We start from the raw sequence: 18,582 nt of genomic DNA, 5'->3' as shown, positions 1-18,582 counted from the left end.
GCCATAAGGATGGTGACCCCCTGAATCGATGGCCAGCAAATCGCAGATTTAATAAATTATTATTATTATTATTATTATTATTATTATTATTATTATTATTATTATTATTGTTGTTGTTGTTTTCATTATTAATATTGTTGTTGTCATTATTATTATTAGAAGTATTATTAGTATTATTGTTGTCATTATTTTCATTTTCATCAGTTTACAGTTTTTATACAATTTCTCCTCGGTGGAACACAGTAACTTCAAGGGGGGCACATGAATGACATAGGCTGGGCGTAGATATTGTACATGAGGTGATTGGTCCAGTGATGCACCCGCACATAAGGGTTTTGTTCATGTTGTCACACAGGCCAATTGCAGTAACAATGCTTGAGTCATGCATGTGGATTTCTGTCTCTATATGAGTGGGCCACCAGGGGATGCCAGGGCGAATGCCATTGGTTGTATCTTTTAATAACAATAATGCATTTTAATTTGAAGCGTCTTTCAAGACACCCAAGGACACTTTACCACGGGTATTGCCAAAAGAAAAAAAATAAAGTAAGATAAACAAAACACAGATTAATAGCAAAATGAAAGTAACAGGGAGAAACTGAGATGCTGACAAAAGTGGATTCTGCTGGATACAATAATTGAAACAGATCTGTTTTAAGACTGGATTTGAAGAGTGGGAAGGAAGTAATGAGGCGGAGATTCGGGGAAAGGGAGTTCCAGAGTTTGGGGGCAGTGTGACTGAATGTTCTGTAACCAAAGGTTGGAGGGTAGAAGAGGAGTGAAGCAGTGGTGCTGTGAATACCCTTAAAGGTGATGAGGAGGATCTTGTACTTGATTGTTTGTTTGACATGGAATGTGCAGACAATAATGTGTTTTGCTCTTTTTAAAGGGATATTATACTATACCGTTCTTCTGCCTGACTCAAAGAAATACTGCGTAACACGGCGTCAGAATTGCATTCCGGTTTGGATGGTTAAAACATGCACAATTGTATTGAGAGAGGAAACATGGTAAATGCATTAGCATCAATGCAACTGAGTCTTAGCACTGACAGTACGAGCTGTTTTATAAAGGCTTATTACATTTACTCATTTTTTTATTCGTTCAAATTTATCAGGGTTGTTAACAACAGTCTTTACTTTTGCCAACTCCGTCAATGTATTAATTTTAATTATACTTTAAAGGAGATTTAAGTATTATCTTCTGTTAGTGTACTGATATTGCTATGAATCTAGGAGTCTAAGTGCACAGATGAGGAATGTGAGTGCAGGGGTCGAAGCCGAACTGCCGGCCAGCCAGTCTGCGTGATAGGGTCAACATAATAAAGGTGACATGACAGACATGCAGACCTGGAGGAGGGCATGGAGAAAGGCGGGTTTTTCTTTTTAAGACTTGACCTGATGGTCTTTTGCTCACAGCGACAGTATAAGTATTTTTCGAGACTTTAAACCTATTTTGATTTACCCATTAGTGTCACCGCAAAGCTCCCCCAGCAGAGATAAGGAAACTTATATAACTGAGCACCCTACATAGATAGCGGCATGCCACGATCGATTCTGCATTTCTTTCTGTTAAATCCGATAATGTGATTTTCTTTCTTCTGCTATTGTTGCTATGCAACAATGACACATGCAGTCAGTCAACCTTAAAGTATTTAAGCCTTGTATCTGGTCAAAACTTGTACATTGTGATTCAAAGTATTTATAAGAAAATATATATTTGTAACATATATTTACTTTACTATATGATTTTATGAAGGGTAGCACCAAAAGAAGGAACAGTATATAAAGTCATCCTATTGAATGAAATCTTGCATCTTAGTGATATTAAGCTACACTACATCCTGTGTCACGAAGGATCCACAAATGAATTCACTCGTCTAGATCCTTTTATATATGTTTTTTTTCCTCTTCTGTTTTTCTTTACTTTTCTTTTCTTTGCACACAAGCACATAATGCACTAAGTGAAAACAACAATGAATATATTTTGGTTAACGAGTCCTATTTAAAATATTTGACAAGAAATTAGACGTCATTGGAACAAAATGTTTGCTTTTTACACCTTGTTTTACTGTTTTCAATGTCCTCTCTATTTTTTAAGACACAGGCAGTAGCCTCCTAACTGCTACATTTCAGACATTTGGGCACCTCGTATTGAATATGAGGCACAGTCTCTTTAATAAAATCGTGTACACTGTAGGCCTTTTACAACACAATAGTATTGTCCTCAAGGCACAGACAGAGATGTGGTAAACTATTTGCAAAATAAACGTCATCAAAACCACCTAGTAAATATTAAATGGTTAGCTAAGAAAGCACCGGCTTTAGTGAAAAAGGTTAAAGCAACCAAAAGAATATGTTATCAAAGTTTGTGCAAAATAAAAGCAGACTAAATATCTGGTGATCAATTTTCCCGTTGTTTTTCTTTTATATATATACAAAATTAAAATAAGCCTTTGAATTGTTTCACATTTCAGTAATGCCATTGTCATTTTTTTAAAGGTTGGACTTAATTGAGTCTGCCAAGTCAGTTAGAAATGTGTTTCCTTTTCTGAGACGGTGGATATTTTCCCGTCGCCTTTTAGCATGGCGTCATTGGCGGCGTATGGACTGAGTGCAGCGAGCTTGCCTCGCATTTTCAGGTCCGGGCTGGGCGTCGTCAACTTCTTCATTCTCTGCAGAATAAAAAACAACAGGGCAGGGTCAAGAAGGTGAATGCCTGGTTCTGGGTGACAAACATGTCAAATATCATCCCTAGGTTGTGCAACATTAAAAGTGTGAAAGAAATCTGCTATATATGTGTTCTTACATCACTGTGGAGACTGACAAGGTTGACACTTTAGGGCTTATGGCACCCACAGAACCGGAGTAAAATTGTATATAACCCATTTTAATGAAAAAATATGAACAGTCACCAATCAGTATCAACTGTGTAATATAGGGTTTTCAATGTTTTTGTACTATTTAAGGCTTCTCTAAACCCATATAGCAGACTGCAATTTAAATGCTGCATTTTCACAATTAGGTATACATAAACATTGTATTGCTATTATAGATAATGTTAGCAACCCTATTTGTTGAGTGTGATGGTGGCACCAAGCAAAACAAGTATCGCCATCGCAATGACCTGTCACCTCTGGGTAAAAGAACCATAAAATGATTATTTAAGGGAAATAGTATTTTTGATAGCATGCCAATCGATAATCAGTTTGAGTTTGTTTTATTTAATAAAGGGACAATACATATTAATGAACATATACATGTACATAAACTTAGAGCTACCTGCTTCTATGTCTTTAGTACCTAATACAGAGCTGGGAACTTCTCAGGAATTTCAGGAGTTTACTACGGACAAGTAGCGCAAACTCTGGACTCCTGACAACTTCCCTAAACTCCGGAAGTCCACAAAACTGTCACCTAAATTGTTTTGAAGCAACCATTGAGAACAGTGCCAAATTCCCAATTTAAATGCCTCAAAATTCACACCATCGCTACGGCTCCCGCCATCTTACTTACGCATTTCATTCAACTGCACAATAAACCGGATGAATTCGGTAATACGAGTGAGTTGTGAATCATAATAACAGCTTGATTTAAATTGTCTTACGTTATTTTTTTTGCATTTTATATCGAATTTGGGCGAATTTCATTCATTCCTGATGGCAGCTCTGCTAATAAAATAAAGATATTAAAACCATAATGCACCCGAGAATCAAAAACATCTAGAACATGATAGACCCTCCCGAACATATAACAACTAATTGATACAATGTTCCAAGATAATTATGCGCTCAGACAGACAGTCCCCTTTTGTCTAATCCAAGATTGACACCACCCCTCGATCCACTTCGAAAAGACCCTTTTGATCCATTTGCATGCGGCCCAGTTTTTACCTCGGTCGTTTGTCATTTTATTTATTGTTACCACATTATTTTTTGACTGTTCGGGACTTGGAATAAGCTGTCAACGTTTTGGTAAGTTGTTAGAGCTTTTTTCAGGTGTTCAAAGTTAGTGTTTTTTGGAGTTAGACAGTGGTTAGCACAAATTGAATGTGGTGTGTTTGGCTAACATGTCAATTGCCAACATTACCCTATCCCATACATTTAAAAAAAAAAAAAAAAACCTACTCTATACTGCCTACTTTGTGCACATTATCATAATGTTAGTCTTCATGACCAATGCAGATATGCTATTTCTGATCAGCTGCAAATTTTTCTTTAATGTTTTTTTGAAAAATAAAATACTAAAGGGTCAACAGCGGTATTGTACCAAGCAAAAAAGGGATTATGATATTTGTGTGATTGCTAATGCTTAACTGATGTATCACAAAGTACTAGGTGTATGTGTCTTCAAAGTTTATTACAATTTAGAGAGTTGATGGTGACGTGATGTGCATGTTCGTACCTCAGAGAAAGTCCCGGGAGTCTTCCAGATCATCCAGATCATCCCCAAAGGGATACACACCATCGAAGACATGGCCATGAACCATCCAATGCCATAACCCCAGTCAGGATAGGTGTAGACGTTGTTGTACTTTAGTGGTTTGTATTTGATCAAGAAGAACAGAAAAATAGCCTACACCGTGCACAATAGAAGACAGACTTGATACCATGGATATACTTTTGGAATAGCATTAAAACTTTGTGCTAATTGCCGGAAATTTTCTAGATTGGCAGGTTTTCAATTTGGATTTATGGTAGTGGTGTAATGCCAGGCGACTCGCCACTGTTGGGTGCAACTCATTACAAAGTAACGTTGTGTGATAAAATTACTTTTCCCTGTAATGAGTAGAATAAGGTTTTACTCTACTGAAAAAAGTAATACTAATATTACCGTTTTACAAGCTTGCCACTTGCTTTACAATGCCAGTACAGGGTGTTAGTACCTCCTTTGCCAAAACGTAATTCCAGCGACTGACAAGAAACATTATTCTCTCTCTAATGGGCCTACTTCCATGAGGCGGTCACACATTGAGAAAGAATCTCCAAGTGCCCATTTCACACTGATAATAATAATAATAATAATCGGACATAGGCCCTGTCTTCATTATCACAACACAAAAGCCTATTTGTCATCACACGCAGAAACTGCGTGTGACGAAATTGATGGTGCTTCTCCATAAGCTACGTTTAATCGGAGTAGTAATCGGAAAAAATAGTAGATCTCCCAGGCCATCTTTACATTCCAAATCTGTTTGTCTATTTGAAGCTATGTCTACCTTCCACTGAACAAACCAGTTTCTCCTTCCAACAGGGAGAGGAAAAAGGCTTAAAGGATAAGCAAGAAAGCCAGTGTCAATTAAAAGCAAATTCTCCCCCCATTCCGAGGTGCCAAATTGTCCATATCAACAAAATTGCGTAAACTTGATCTAAATAGTTCATTTTACGATGCCCAGTTTCATTTGATTTGATTTTCTGAACCGCTTTATCCTCACTACGGTCATAGTGGGGTGGGGTGGTTTGGCGGGTGCCTGGAGCCTATCCCAGCTGTCTTTGGGTACGAGGCGTGGAACACCCTGAATTGGTGGCCAGCCAATCGCAGGGCACAAGGAGACAAACAACCTTTCATGATCTCACTCATACGTAGCGTCAATTTAGAGAGTCCAAATAGCCTACCATGCATGTCTTTGGAATATGGGAGGAAACTGGAGTACCCTGAGAAAACCCACTCAGGTGGACCAACCTGGATTTGAACCCAGGACCCCCACTACTCACCCGCCGGGCCACCCTTGCCCAGTTTCACATTGGTTAAAATAGTAGAGCGACTTAACCATTCTGCATCGTACAGTGGTACCTCGTCATACGACCGCTCGTCATACAAAATTCTCATCCTACGGCGGAAATTTCGATCGGATAATTCGCCCGTCATGCGATCAAAATTTCGTGATGCAACCAAGCCAGGTCTTTTTTGCATATCGTTCGTGTATAACAATATTTACGAGCACGGAACGATTAATTCAGACGAGTTTCTCCTAAGACCAGGAAACGCACAACGCGCATGCACGGGCAAAAAGAGGGCTTTCTGGGTAATGAAGTATACTCGTGCACACAACACCCATAGGCAATGGCAACCTTTCTCAGAATAAAACTTCATTACCCACAATCAATATGTGGGTAAGCTCAACTATTGTATTTCCTGTTATTCTTTCTAAGGAAAGAAGCTCCCGCGATTGTTCTTTAAAGACTATTTCTCGTTGCCAAGTGGCCGTGCGTTATCCTATTGTGAGGACATTTGTGTGCATCATTTTGGGAATATTTTGAAGGCAATACAACAGCAAACAGTCCATCGATAGCGAACGTGAGGGTGGAGGCGTGGCAAACCGCCAACCCGGAAAACGAAGGTAAATAAAATTAGAATTCAGTTTTGTGTAAAGTTACATTAAACGTATGTTTGAGTGTCTGTATATATTAATCCAAGTTTATTTAAATTTGTTTGTTCCGTTTCCGAGTGCGTTGTCGTGGGAAAAAAACGTATTTTCCAATAAATATATTTAAGATATGTTGATCTTTGGCCTTTGTGCAAGGGAAAAAACATTTTTTATTGGGATTTGAATGGACCACGCCCTAATTTGCTCAAGACAGATTAAAGATATTTATTGGAGGCGCATATGTGGCACAGTGTCGATTAAAACAATTTAACAACCCAAAAAGTAAATATTTTCATGAAAATATTTCTATAAAAATAATTTAAAACAAATAGAAACACACACTATGAGTGTTATTTTAAATACGTTATATTATATTGCATTGCTGTTCATTGCGGACCATTTGGAAATTTAAAAATGCGAGTTGGCAGCGCCTCGCATGGCAGCAGTGTTATATGGGTGCGCAAATTTCAAATTGGAAAACGCCTTATAAATGTTCTCTGAGGAATATGCTGTATAGATAAAAGCTTACTTATTTACATATTTGATGGTGCCAACAAAGCCACAGAGCTATTTTTATTTTGGAAATTTGTTATCAAATTGCGTGGCCAGCAAGTGACACAACACCATGCTATACTCTGTCCTTTACTTCCAATATTGCCCATATCCACTTGCTATTTCAATAATAATAATAAAAAACATGAATCACACGGTTTAGAAATTGCACTTATACATAAAGCAACATTTTTACAGAATTTTGAACAAGTGACGCAACAACTTATATTCATCTAACTGCAGGCACCAGGTGGGGCACACCCTGATTTGGTAGCCAGCCAATCGCAGGGCACAAGGAGACAAACAACCATTCATGCTCACACTCACACCCAGGGACAATTTAGAGTGTTCAACCAGCCTACCCTGTATGTTTTTTTGGAATGTGGGTGTAAACTGGAGTACCCGGAGAAAAGTGACGTAATCCCGGGGAAAAAATGCAAACTCCACCAAGTGTGGACAAGCCTGGGATTGAACCCTTAACGCCAGAGGCTGACACGATAACCACTCGTTCACCTGGCCGCAGTAACAACTTATATCTGAAATAAATATATTGTGTGGATACATGGGTGTGTGTGTGTGTGTGTGTGTGTGTGTGTGTGTGTGTGTGTGTGTGTGTGTGTGCATTTGGGTGGTGGACTCACAGAACAGATGCCTGGGGTCAAGATCATCCAGCACCATTTGATGAAGAAGAGAGGCTTATAGCCGATCATGTCCTCAATATTTCGGTAGAATCTGTCGCTGCCTGAAAAAGATTTGGCCGTTTTACTTCCTCCATTTTAGTGGAGCAAATGACAACACTAATCTGTGATGATACACTAGGAAGCCGCCTAGGAAAATTGCTAGGACCCTTCTCTTCCTTATACTCATATCCAGCAAATAACAGAGTTGACACTGACCTCAGTTTTGTCTCAAGGTGTGTTGCAAAGTTTAACTAGATACTCAAATATTTTATGCAACAGCAAAGTGAGAGGAGACACGAACCCAGACGATAAGCAATTAATGCATGTTTTATGAAGAGCCCTCAAACAGAGATGAAATGTAATCTTTATGAATATGAGTGAGCAGACTGGAGTTATCTACAGTATACATTAAGTGACATGTCTTACCATACACCCATCCAATGCAAATGGACTCAAAGATGGCCACAAAAAGCAAGCACATCCCACTGGCTGCATATGAATCAAAGAGCTGGAAGACGTACATCCCTCCCTGTCAGGAGACAAGAAAGGTATACCATCATTGAATGCAAAATCATTTTAATTACATATATTTTATTAAATCTATGGATACATTCATTCTCATTTGAGCTGGGGCCCACATTGCTGAACCTCTCTGACAGGAACCTCTGTTTCAGCAATTACAATTACAGGAACCTACACTGGAACTTTAAATTTGAAATGCAGCTCCAGATTCTAGGAATACTAGGCAAAGAGTCTATGTCCTGTGAGGGCTGTTCATACCAATCTGATTAGACCAGTGGTTCTTAACCTGGGTTCGGTGAGTTGGTCTCAGGGGTGGAGCCTCTGCCACGGAGGTCAAAACACATCGACTCATCATGTCTATTCACGATAACATGCCCCACTGGACCATCACTGGTTGCAGATGTTCATGTGACATTGCTTGGCAAATCAGTGGTGCGAGGAATTTATTTATCTTGAATTTGAAAACAAATCACATTTTATTTTAGACTGAAGTAGGGTTCAGTGAATGTGCATACGAAACTGGTGGGGTTCGGTGAATGCGCATATGAAACTGGTGGGTTTGGTAGCTCCAACAAGGTTAAGAACCACTGGATTAGACGGTTCGTGCAATTCTGTTTATGAACTTGTCTTTCATCCAAATTTTATTATACCAAAACTGATAAGGAGTAAAATATAAATGCTTCCCATATCAAGAGGCTGTTTTTGATTAGTTTGTAACCATTCAGAAATAGTTTCAAGTATGACTCACATTTGAGATGAACGCGAAGAATTGTATTTTTTGTTCAATCCTTGAAAGTTGCAAGGACTAATGTGCATGAAGAAGAGAAGGCCTTTTGACTAAGTCAGTTTACACGGTATCTTTAATTTAAAGACTCCAGAAACTTGGTCCCATATTGGTTGAGCTTTTCCCCTGCACCTTCGTCAGGTTTGAACAGTGAACCCAGAGGGAGGCAGAATGACCCCAATGCAGTTAAGAGAGGAGGTTAGGCATAGGAGATTAATACTTCCTGAACAATCAGGTGTGTGTTCAGGGCACCTGATTATTAGTTTAGCCAGAATGCTTGGAGGGGAGGCAGGTGACTGGGGCATATTTCCCTGCGACCCACTCAGCTGATGGGTGCCGGTGATCAGTTGTTGAACATTGGTCAGGCACCAATGCAAAATGGTCAGTTGTCTATTGACTAGCCGGGAGCCGTCAAACCAAGGACGGATGGTAAGTGCTGTTCAAGCGCCGCTAGAAAGTGAACAGATGGCAAGCACTAGCCTGGTCCTGCTGGAATGCAAGCGGACTACGCATGCTCACACCCTTACCTAGGAGAATTTTAGAGTGTTCAATCAGCCTACTATGCATGTTTTTGGAATGTGGGAGGAAACCGGAGTACCCGGAGGAAACCCAAGCAGGCCCGGGGAGAACATGCAAACTCCACACTGGTGGAAGTGACCTGGATTTGAACCCAGGAGCCCAGCGCTGTGAGGCCAACGCGCTAACCACTCGCTCCACCGGGCCGCTAGCTCAGTTCTATGGGAAAAATTGATTTGAGATACGAGTAAATTGACATACTGGTCCCGGGACGCATTAAGCTTGCATCTCAAGGTATTACTGTATGTTAATTTTGTCGAGTTAACTATGTCTCATTCAAAAAGATAAAATCTAGGTCCAAAGTGAGTAGGAATATCAATTACTATCTAAATTCAGAATACACTCATCCATTTAGTTTCTCGTGTATAAAGAGTGAGGTTTTTTTTGTTTATTTTTTTTAAACCACTGGGCTAGGCTGCATATGTTAGCGGATTGTTGGTAAGTTAAATTCTCAGTTTTTGTCTCTGACATTTTCACTCTATATACTACTACTACTTTATACTGTTCTTCGTGGCAAAGTTTTGTACACCAGAAACTATTGCAAGGAATAAATGAGTGTTTAACTCTCTATTCAAATGAGTTTATTTTCTGAATAAGATATGATTCAGTAGTCATGTTTTTTTTCTTATAAAATGAGAAAAAACATGTGTGGCCCTCACCCAAAAAAAACTACTATCTCAAAGCACCACTAGACGCATCGAGTACCTCACCTCTGTACACATGATGAGTCCAATGAGGAAAGAAACAATAGACATGCCAAGAATTAGCAGCTCTCTGCGGTAGCCCCTCCTGAATGTCTCTGGGTACATATCCACAACAGCTGTCACCAGGCTTTCCACACACACAAACTGAGGAAAAAACACAATGAGAAATGGATCACTCCAATGAAAGCAGTGTATTTACTGTGCATACTGTAAGTAATTATTACTAGATTTCAATGGCTGCCATTGAGGAGCATGGAATTTTCAAAAATGAAGGCCCAAGTAAATGGAAGACTGAATGCTTCTGCATTTGGACAATTGCATGCTCCTAACTTTGTGGGAAGAGATTGGAAATGGCCTTATTCCAGTTCTAACATGACTACACCAGTTCTTAATGCAAAGTTCATAAAGACAAAATAATTTTTGGGGGGGATTGTTTTGTTTTGTTATTTGGATGAATACCTTTTACATGCATTGGCACACAAAATTTGAAATGCAATCTAACAGGTATGAATCAAAGCAGAAAATGAGAGCATCCCATTTACATCCAATGTCCGTACATAACCTTCAACCAATGAGTTAATGAGCGTGAATGGTCAACAATTCCCAAACATACAGTAAGCCATCGAATTTTGCGGATAATCTAGACCAAACATGGCCATGATAATTGAAAAACCACAAAGTAGAATCGCCCCAACTATTACTACCATACTATGTTTTCGCGCAAAAATATAAGTGCATGTATGATTATCCCCAAAAAAGTATTTATTAAATGTTACAATAATAGGCATATGAAAAGACTGTGCTGTATGAATTTTAAAATATAATTTATAAACAAAAAATGTAAAAATGGCTGTCACCGGCCTCTGCCCGGTGACTGCCATTTTTCTTCTTTAGGCCCGAGTTGAGTGACAGTCCCGTCTTCTACCATATTTAATATAAAATTCAGCGATGTACTGAAGCTGTGAATTAGTGCAGGATGACAGTATTTGTAATCCTAAAATTCATACAAAGCTTTCCCAGAATTGCTGAAGCTGTTGTAGCTCGAAATATGCAATAGTTATTACCACATAATTAGAGGTTACTTCCATATTACACAAATATTGTGTTGCTTAACATTATATTCTACTAAAATATTACACATACAGTAATAGGTTAATCTCGTCATGGAGTTGAATGCATTGTATTTGGTTGCACTTACTTGACTGTCCAGTCCAAGAAAGATGAGCATCATAAAGAATAGACAAGCCCAAAGTGGAGACAGAGGCATCATGGTCACAGCTTTTGGATATGCAATGAAGGCAAGGCCAGGACCTTAAAATACAAATTATTATTCCAACATTGATGTGAAGCAAAGATAGAAATACCATTAGGAGTCTTGTAAATTCTAGTTATTGGTGAATGGTTCAGCCACCTGATGGTGTAGTGCAATGGTGTCAAACTCAAATTGGTTCGCGGTCCGCATTAACGCCAACTCGATTTCACGTGGGCCTGACCATTTTAGATATAATATTTAGATATTTTGTTAAAAGAACTAGATCAAAAGCCCTAGGTATTCAGTTGTTTATAGATCTAATACAATGTCCAGTAAGGGAAAACATATTTTAATCAGTTTTCATTTCAAAACGAAACTAAATATATTTTTTTAAATTATGTTCAATATTAAAGTGATATTCAGAAAATATTTTTATATATTTATTTTTAGATTTTACAAAATGCCTTTTGAACTAAAAACACAAAATAAAAAAATGGATTAAAACAATTGCAATTATTGATTTAAAAGGGGAAAAATCAGGAAATATAATATACATGTATAATCTTCATTTGAATTTGATCCTAAGACAGAAAGGTGGCACTCATGATTTACTCTTTCGGGCTGCACAAAATGATGCGGCGGGCCAGATTTGGCCCCCAGCCTGCCACTTTGACACCTGTGGTGCAGTGCTTCACTCGCCTGACTCCGATGCGGGCATACGTGGGATCGATTCCCGTTCAGTGGCGGTACGATTGTGAGATGCGGGGGACATCCTGAATTGGTGGCCAGCCAATCAGAGGGAGACAGTCACGCATACCTAGCGGTAATTTAGACATTTAGAGTTTCCAATGGATGCATATAAACGTAACCCCAGCCGCTACTGTAGCGCCTTATACTGTGGTGCGCCTTACATATGGAAAACGTTTTACAAGATGTTATTCATAGCAGGTGTGCCCTATAATGCAGTGCGCCTTGTAGTGCAGAAAATACGGTACATATATACATTTTTACATCTCATCTCATTTTCTGAACCGCTTCATCCTCATTAGGGTTGCAGGGGGTGCCTGAGCCCATCCTAGCTGACTCCGGGCCACAGGCGGGGGACACCCTGAATTGGTGGCCAGCCGATCGCAGGGCACAAGGAGACGGACAACCAAGCACAATCACACCCATGCCTAAGGGCAATTTAGAGTGGCCAATCAGCCTACCATGCATTTCTTTGGAATGTGGGAGGAAACCGGAGTACCCGGAGGAAACCCACGCAGTATATCTATATATAAACTCAGCTTCTGCTCTTTACTTTCAACCTGCCCATTCTCTTTTTAAGTTTTATCTCTGCTTTCTCTCTCTTTTACTATTTTTACCATCTTTTTTTGGTTTAAATACAAGTCAAATACACATATTAAGAAAAATAATAATTAGTTATATAAGGAAGGACTTTTTCCACGGAGTAGTAAATTAATGTAAGACCTTACTATTTCAGATTGAGAATACTCATTTATTTTTTGGAGTAATCAACGCCAACCATTTTACGAGCACTTTAGAAGAGATAAATGCCCCACATCACCAAGGCGGTAATATATGATGTGTTTTGCATGCATGGTTCTCTGTTTCATTGTGTCCTGTGATTGGCTGGCAACCAATTCAGGGTAAGCCTTGACGGTTGCCTGTTGTTGGCTGGGATAGGCTTCAGCACTCCCGCAACCCTTGTGTGGATAAGCGGTACAAAAGATAATGGAGTGAATAAATGTATTTCATGCGCTGTTCTTTGAACAACACAAAGTAGTTCAAGATAATATGCCGCATGCATCCATACTATCATACCTACTCTCAAAAAAGCATTAGATTTTTCCTAAAGTGCTGTTAACCCAAGCATTTTAAATCTCTCTCTGAATCATTCATATCAAATTAAATAAGTCATTATGTTGTCTGAGAGACGAATGTGACGTCAAATAATGTGCATTTACATTATGATGGACAAGTAGCGAACGAACATAAGATTCAGATTACATTTTACAGTACGTGTTTATGATACACACAGGTCACAAACAGGTGACTGAAATGTTTCTTTTGCACTTACCAGATTCTGCCACAGCCTCGATGGGAACATTCTGTTCGTACGCCATGAATCCCAACACAGAGAAAATCGCAAAACCTGCTACAAAGCTTGTTCCACTATTTAGACAGCACAGCATGAGGCAGTCCCTTAGAAGCAAATCATTGAAATGTAACGATGAATAAATTAGGACAAAAACTCGATGTGCAAATCCAGTGTAATCTTCCTCTTACCTATAGCAGTTATTGTTGTAGGCGTTATAACTACCAAGTGCAGTAAGGCACCCAAGGCAAATAGCATATGAGAAAAATATCTGTGTTCCAGCATCCACCCAAACCTGTAAGTAATGCAGCATAGGTCACTATCGAGTTAAACTAAAATGCTATAGCTATAGAAATGAGGCCACTGCTAATTCCGTTATTGGTGTTCATAAAAAAAACACTAATTAAAGAAAGTGGTAATTTTACTGACACATTTTTGCTTTCCGTAAATTGTAATATTATGTGGATATAAAATGTGTGTCGCTATTGTCCATCCATCCATTTTATCCCGCTTATCAAAGGTCGGGTCACGGGGAGAGCAGGGAAGCTCAGACTTCTCTCTCCAGAAAATACATCCAGTACTTCCGAAAGGATGACAAGGTGTTCCTGGGCCATCTGAGAGAAAATGTCCTGGGTTGGCAACACGGCCTCCAGTGAGACGGCTCGTAAATCGGGGGTGTTGGAGCCTATCCCAGCTGACTCCGGGCCAGGGGCGGGGACACCCTGAATTGGTGGCCAGCCGATCGCAGGGCACGAGGAGACAGACAACCATGCACACTTACACGATACCTAGGGGCAATTTAGAATGTCCAATCAGCCTACCATGCATGTCTTTGGAATATGAAAGGAAACCGGAGTACCCGGAGGAACCTACGCAGGCCTGGGGAGAACATGCAAACTCAACTCAGATGGACATGACCTGGATTTGAACCCAGGAGCCCAGAGCTGTGAGGCCAACACGCTAACCACTCGCACCAGCGGGCCACCCTATTGTGTTCTTGCCTTTTCTTAATTTTAACCATTATAATAATTTATGATGTAATGTTACAATGTTACAATTCCAGCAAGACTGATGGATGGGTGCTTTGGTTCATTTTACGATCAATTGGACTGCCTATTGTGGCTTAGTGTAGACTTACTAGCTATCTATTTCAGCGCAGGCCCCTCTTACATCACAGTGGGACTTAAATGTCACATTTTTAATATTTACGTAGGACTGGGATAAAGAAAATTCCAAACAACCTTAAAACGCGGAAATTAGAAAAATCTTTCAAGGTGGAAAATAAAATCATAATAATTATAGTGTGACACTTTCTGGAACCGTTGTTGTCTTGTGCTTAATATTTGTCAATATCAAGAGCTCAAGATCATGTTAGATGGTTGTCAGCACAAATCTGACACTGTTCTAGGAGGCTTTTCTTGGACTTTGTTGCCTTTTAAAAGAAACATGTAAGTTTTAACTGAACAAACAGTTTTCATTTTTTGGGTGGGCAGTGGTGGTGTTTGTACACACGTGGATTTTCTTTTTTTCAATGTACCTCAGGATTCAGAAATGTGGTAACAGAAAAAAAACTGCAAGGAACCTCTTACTAGCATGCAGTGCTACCAAATTCAAACCGAATGCATCATGGCTCTTTGAAAACTCCCTTACATCATCAATTCAGGCACTAATCTCATTTCACTACCGTGAAACAATTCACAAACGCACAATCTTCACTTCCTCTGTGGAGTAACCACGGTAACTTACGTGAACCCACAAACACAGGCCTGTTCCTGTGGAAGAACAACCCTTTCTTTCCTAATGTTCATTAATGTTCCCTTTAGTTCACCCTGGGCTGACAGCGGCACAGCGTAGGGAAACCTTAACAGCCGGGCCTCAGAGAGAAACACTTGTTTACGTTGTGCCTAACTTGGTGGGCATGTGTTCGCTAGTGTTGAGTCTTGAAGACTGTGCATTTTAAAAAAACTGGACAGTAGGCATATTATTACTAATGTTGTTTACAGTGCAATTTATTTTCCAAGCATATACAGTATAGTATATACTGCATTCATCTACTGCAAATGTACAGTACTATATGACAGGTGTAAGCATATTCAGCAACCAGACATACATGCAGTTTATTGTGTTCTTGCTTTTTCTTAATATGGCGGTTTGATCCTTAACAATAAACGTATACCACACGTACTTTGTATGTAACTCTTGATCTGTATGTATCTGTGTGTGTAAAAAGTATATTCATTAATTCATGTTCCAAACCACTTATCCTCAAAAGGGAGCCTATTCCGCTTAACTATGGGCAGTAGTCAGCATACACCTTGAATTAGTTGGACAAGAAAAAAACACAGGGAGTCCAGGATTAAATCCTTAATTTCAGAACTGTGAGGAGGATGTGTCAACCATCTCCTGCATGGACATGTGACATCTATTTGTCGGAAGTGCACATGTAGGCACCTACAAAACAAAATCTAACTGTGAAGCATTCAGTTAATTTAGCCCACCACCTCATTGTGTCACACTGGGCAACTGGTGCTCAATCTCAGAATCTACCATTTGATTGTCAAGGTTCTATTGGTAGAATGCATGACAATAAGATTTGATTCAGTCATACTCCTTTTTGACTATAACAAAAAGAACAACACTGCTCTATACTCAAGGTCCAATCGAATGTCCCTCGATGCTGTGTGCAGTTTGCCTGAGCTCGTACAGGCAGCCTGGCGAATAGAAGCATATAACTATGTCACAGGTTTGATGTGTCCAAGATTAATATATCCCTTAATGAGCAGAAGTCACTTCATTTATGTCCGGCGAGGCAGCCATAAGTTTGCGCACATCAAAAGATAAGAGATATTAAGACAATTTAATGATCTTTTGGCTTTATGAGCTCATTAACATGTGGGCGATTTTAATGATTTCATATTGTAATATTGCACACCCCTAACACACACACTATATGTTTCTGGTTAATTGAGAGTAAATTTGCACTCTAAAATAAGCAAACACTATCAGTATGATCCTAATGTCATCTTGGGGGGCCTGTCGGCTGAGCGATCAGCGCATCAGCCTCACATTTCTGGGATCAGGGGTTCGATCCCAAGTCAGTCCTCACTGTTTGCCTGTTCTCTGTGGGCTTACATGGTTTTTCTCCGGGTGCTTCGGTTTCCTCCCACATCCCATAAACATGCAGAGTAGGATGGTTCAAAAATTTAAATTGCCCCTAGGTATGAATGTGAGCGTGACGATCATCAACGGATTGACGACAGAAAAGTGGATTGATTATATGTCCGCGGTGTATTCTCACTCCCTGCTCTTTGAAAAGCAACCGAGAAATCAAGAGCAGAAATGCCAAAGAGGCTTCAAGTGAATAATAAACCATCAGCGAACAAGCGCCTAAAAGGTGACTAATTATAGGGCTGCTGTTACAAGGAGCCATGAAAAATGTGTCACAGTGCTCTTGATGGTGTATTGCATCATAACAGCAAGTCTGATACTTACTAAAGAGTTTTAGGGAATGATAAATAAGTTGAGCTGGCAACCAAGTGGTTAGGACATTGGCCTCACAGTTCTGGGGTCGAGGGTTAGATCCCAGGTCAGTCGTCACTTTGTGGAGTTTGCATGCTCTCCATGGTATTTTGTGGGTTTTCTCTGGGCATTTCGGTTTCCTCCCACATCCGAAAAACATGCATAGTAGGCTGGGTGAACACTCTAAATTGCACCTAGGCATTAGTGCAACCATGAATGGCTGTCCGTCTCCTTGTGCCCCGCGATTGGCTGGCCACCGATTCAGGGTGTCCCCCCTGGCGCCTGCAGTTAGCGGTTCAGACATTTTCATACCAGGACGCAGCAGTGGAGGTGGAGACCAACAAAATATTTTGAAGCAAAATATAAAATAAAATCAATCAATCAACCCACTCCTTATGGCCAGTCTGGTCTGCTCATGCATTGAGGAAAAAAATGATATCAACAGACATAATGGCAGAGCTTTGTCAGTGGTCGGGGTGGAAAAGTAGACTGCGGGTGTTTTGTATCTTTAAAAGTACATCTTGCACAAAGAAAGTTTGAGCACCCCTACACTAGGCCATAGGAATGAAGGGAGTTTTCCTTTTGTGGCGTAAAGCGATGACAAGCCTGACAATAATGGCATTATGATGCTTAAAATTTCTACCCGTCGGGACAATACAGCATGGGACCATAGTTAAAGTTAGCCATTTTCAACTTTGTGTACTTTGGTGTGTCAGGCAAATGCACTTTGTGCATATTACGCTTCAAATGTGCCACTCTAAATAATTACACACAATGGAGTTTCAAGACATTTTCCCTATTATTTCACGATTATACAATATTGAGTCTTTGAACAGCACTGATATTTGCCCCTAATAGTGCAAGTTTTGTGACGACCTAATTTGACTCAAGGGCCTTTTCAATTTAATATGATCAAAACAATAAAAGTAAAAAATAATTTTGACCCTATTGACAATTTTGTCGCTTAAACATTTCCGACATTTTAATGAAAAACATTGTTTTGAAAAAAAGAACATACCAAAAAGGTGACCATCTTAGGTGTCGTTTTGCATTTTGATCGATTTTTATTTTAACTTCACTTAACTTATCAAATTTATCAGTCCAGATCAATTCATAATTACACATCTAATTTTAAAGCTCCCAATGAACTCAAAATAGACATTTTTGAATTTACAGAAAAAGGACATATTTGCTTTTTTTATTTTCATTCTTCCCCATGACCATATTACTTGAATCATATCTATTTTTAGTATTCATAACCACAGGTAAATAGAATAATATGATATCAAATATATTCAGGGTGTTTTAATAATATCCTAAAGCAAGGTCTATAAGCAGACATGAGAACTCATTTCTGACACGGACTGTCTAGAATACTACCGAAAAAAACACTGTGGCTCGAAACATTAGCGATCCTCAACCATACTTACAGTGGAGACAGTGTTGCCGGACATTTGTCAATTTCACTAAATATATATGTAGAAAGCCGCCTGATGGAGTAGAGGTTCATTCGCCAGACTTCGGTCCGG

At 39.5% G+C, this 18,582-nt stretch overlaps 1 protein-coding gene across 1 annotated transcript in view; it reads right to left on the bottom strand.

The window, feature by feature from the left end:
* Positions 1 to 2,047: 2,047 nt before the first annotated feature.
* The window catches only part of slc6a11b (solute carrier family 6 member 11b), a 36,231-nt gene continuing 19,696 nt past the window's right edge, over positions 2,048 to 18,582 (bottom strand). Inside the window, exons 8-15 of the mRNA XM_077603823.1 lie at positions 13,726 to 13,829; positions 13,517 to 13,641; positions 11,383 to 11,495; positions 10,191 to 10,328; positions 8,025 to 8,127; positions 7,560 to 7,660; positions 4,404 to 4,574; positions 2,048 to 2,674 (exon numbers count right to left, since the gene is read on the bottom strand). Of these exons, the coding sequence (XP_077459949.1) occupies positions 2,531 to 2,674; positions 4,404 to 4,574; positions 7,560 to 7,660; positions 8,025 to 8,127; positions 10,191 to 10,328; positions 11,383 to 11,495; positions 13,517 to 13,641; positions 13,726 to 13,829 (999 nt within the window). The 3' untranslated portion in view covers positions 2,048 to 2,530. The remainder of the gene's footprint in view (positions 2,675 to 4,403; positions 4,575 to 7,559; positions 7,661 to 8,024; positions 8,128 to 10,190; positions 10,329 to 11,382; positions 11,496 to 13,516; positions 13,642 to 13,725; positions 13,830 to 18,582) is intronic.

The sequence above is a fragment of the Stigmatopora argus genome, chromosome 6 (assembly GCF_051989625.1).
Source record: "Stigmatopora argus isolate UIUO_Sarg chromosome 6, RoL_Sarg_1.0, whole genome shotgun sequence".
Lineage (NCBI taxonomy): Eukaryota > Metazoa > Chordata > Actinopteri > Syngnathiformes > Syngnathidae > Stigmatopora > Stigmatopora argus.
This window is presented reverse-complemented; position numbering and strand designations above follow the sequence as displayed.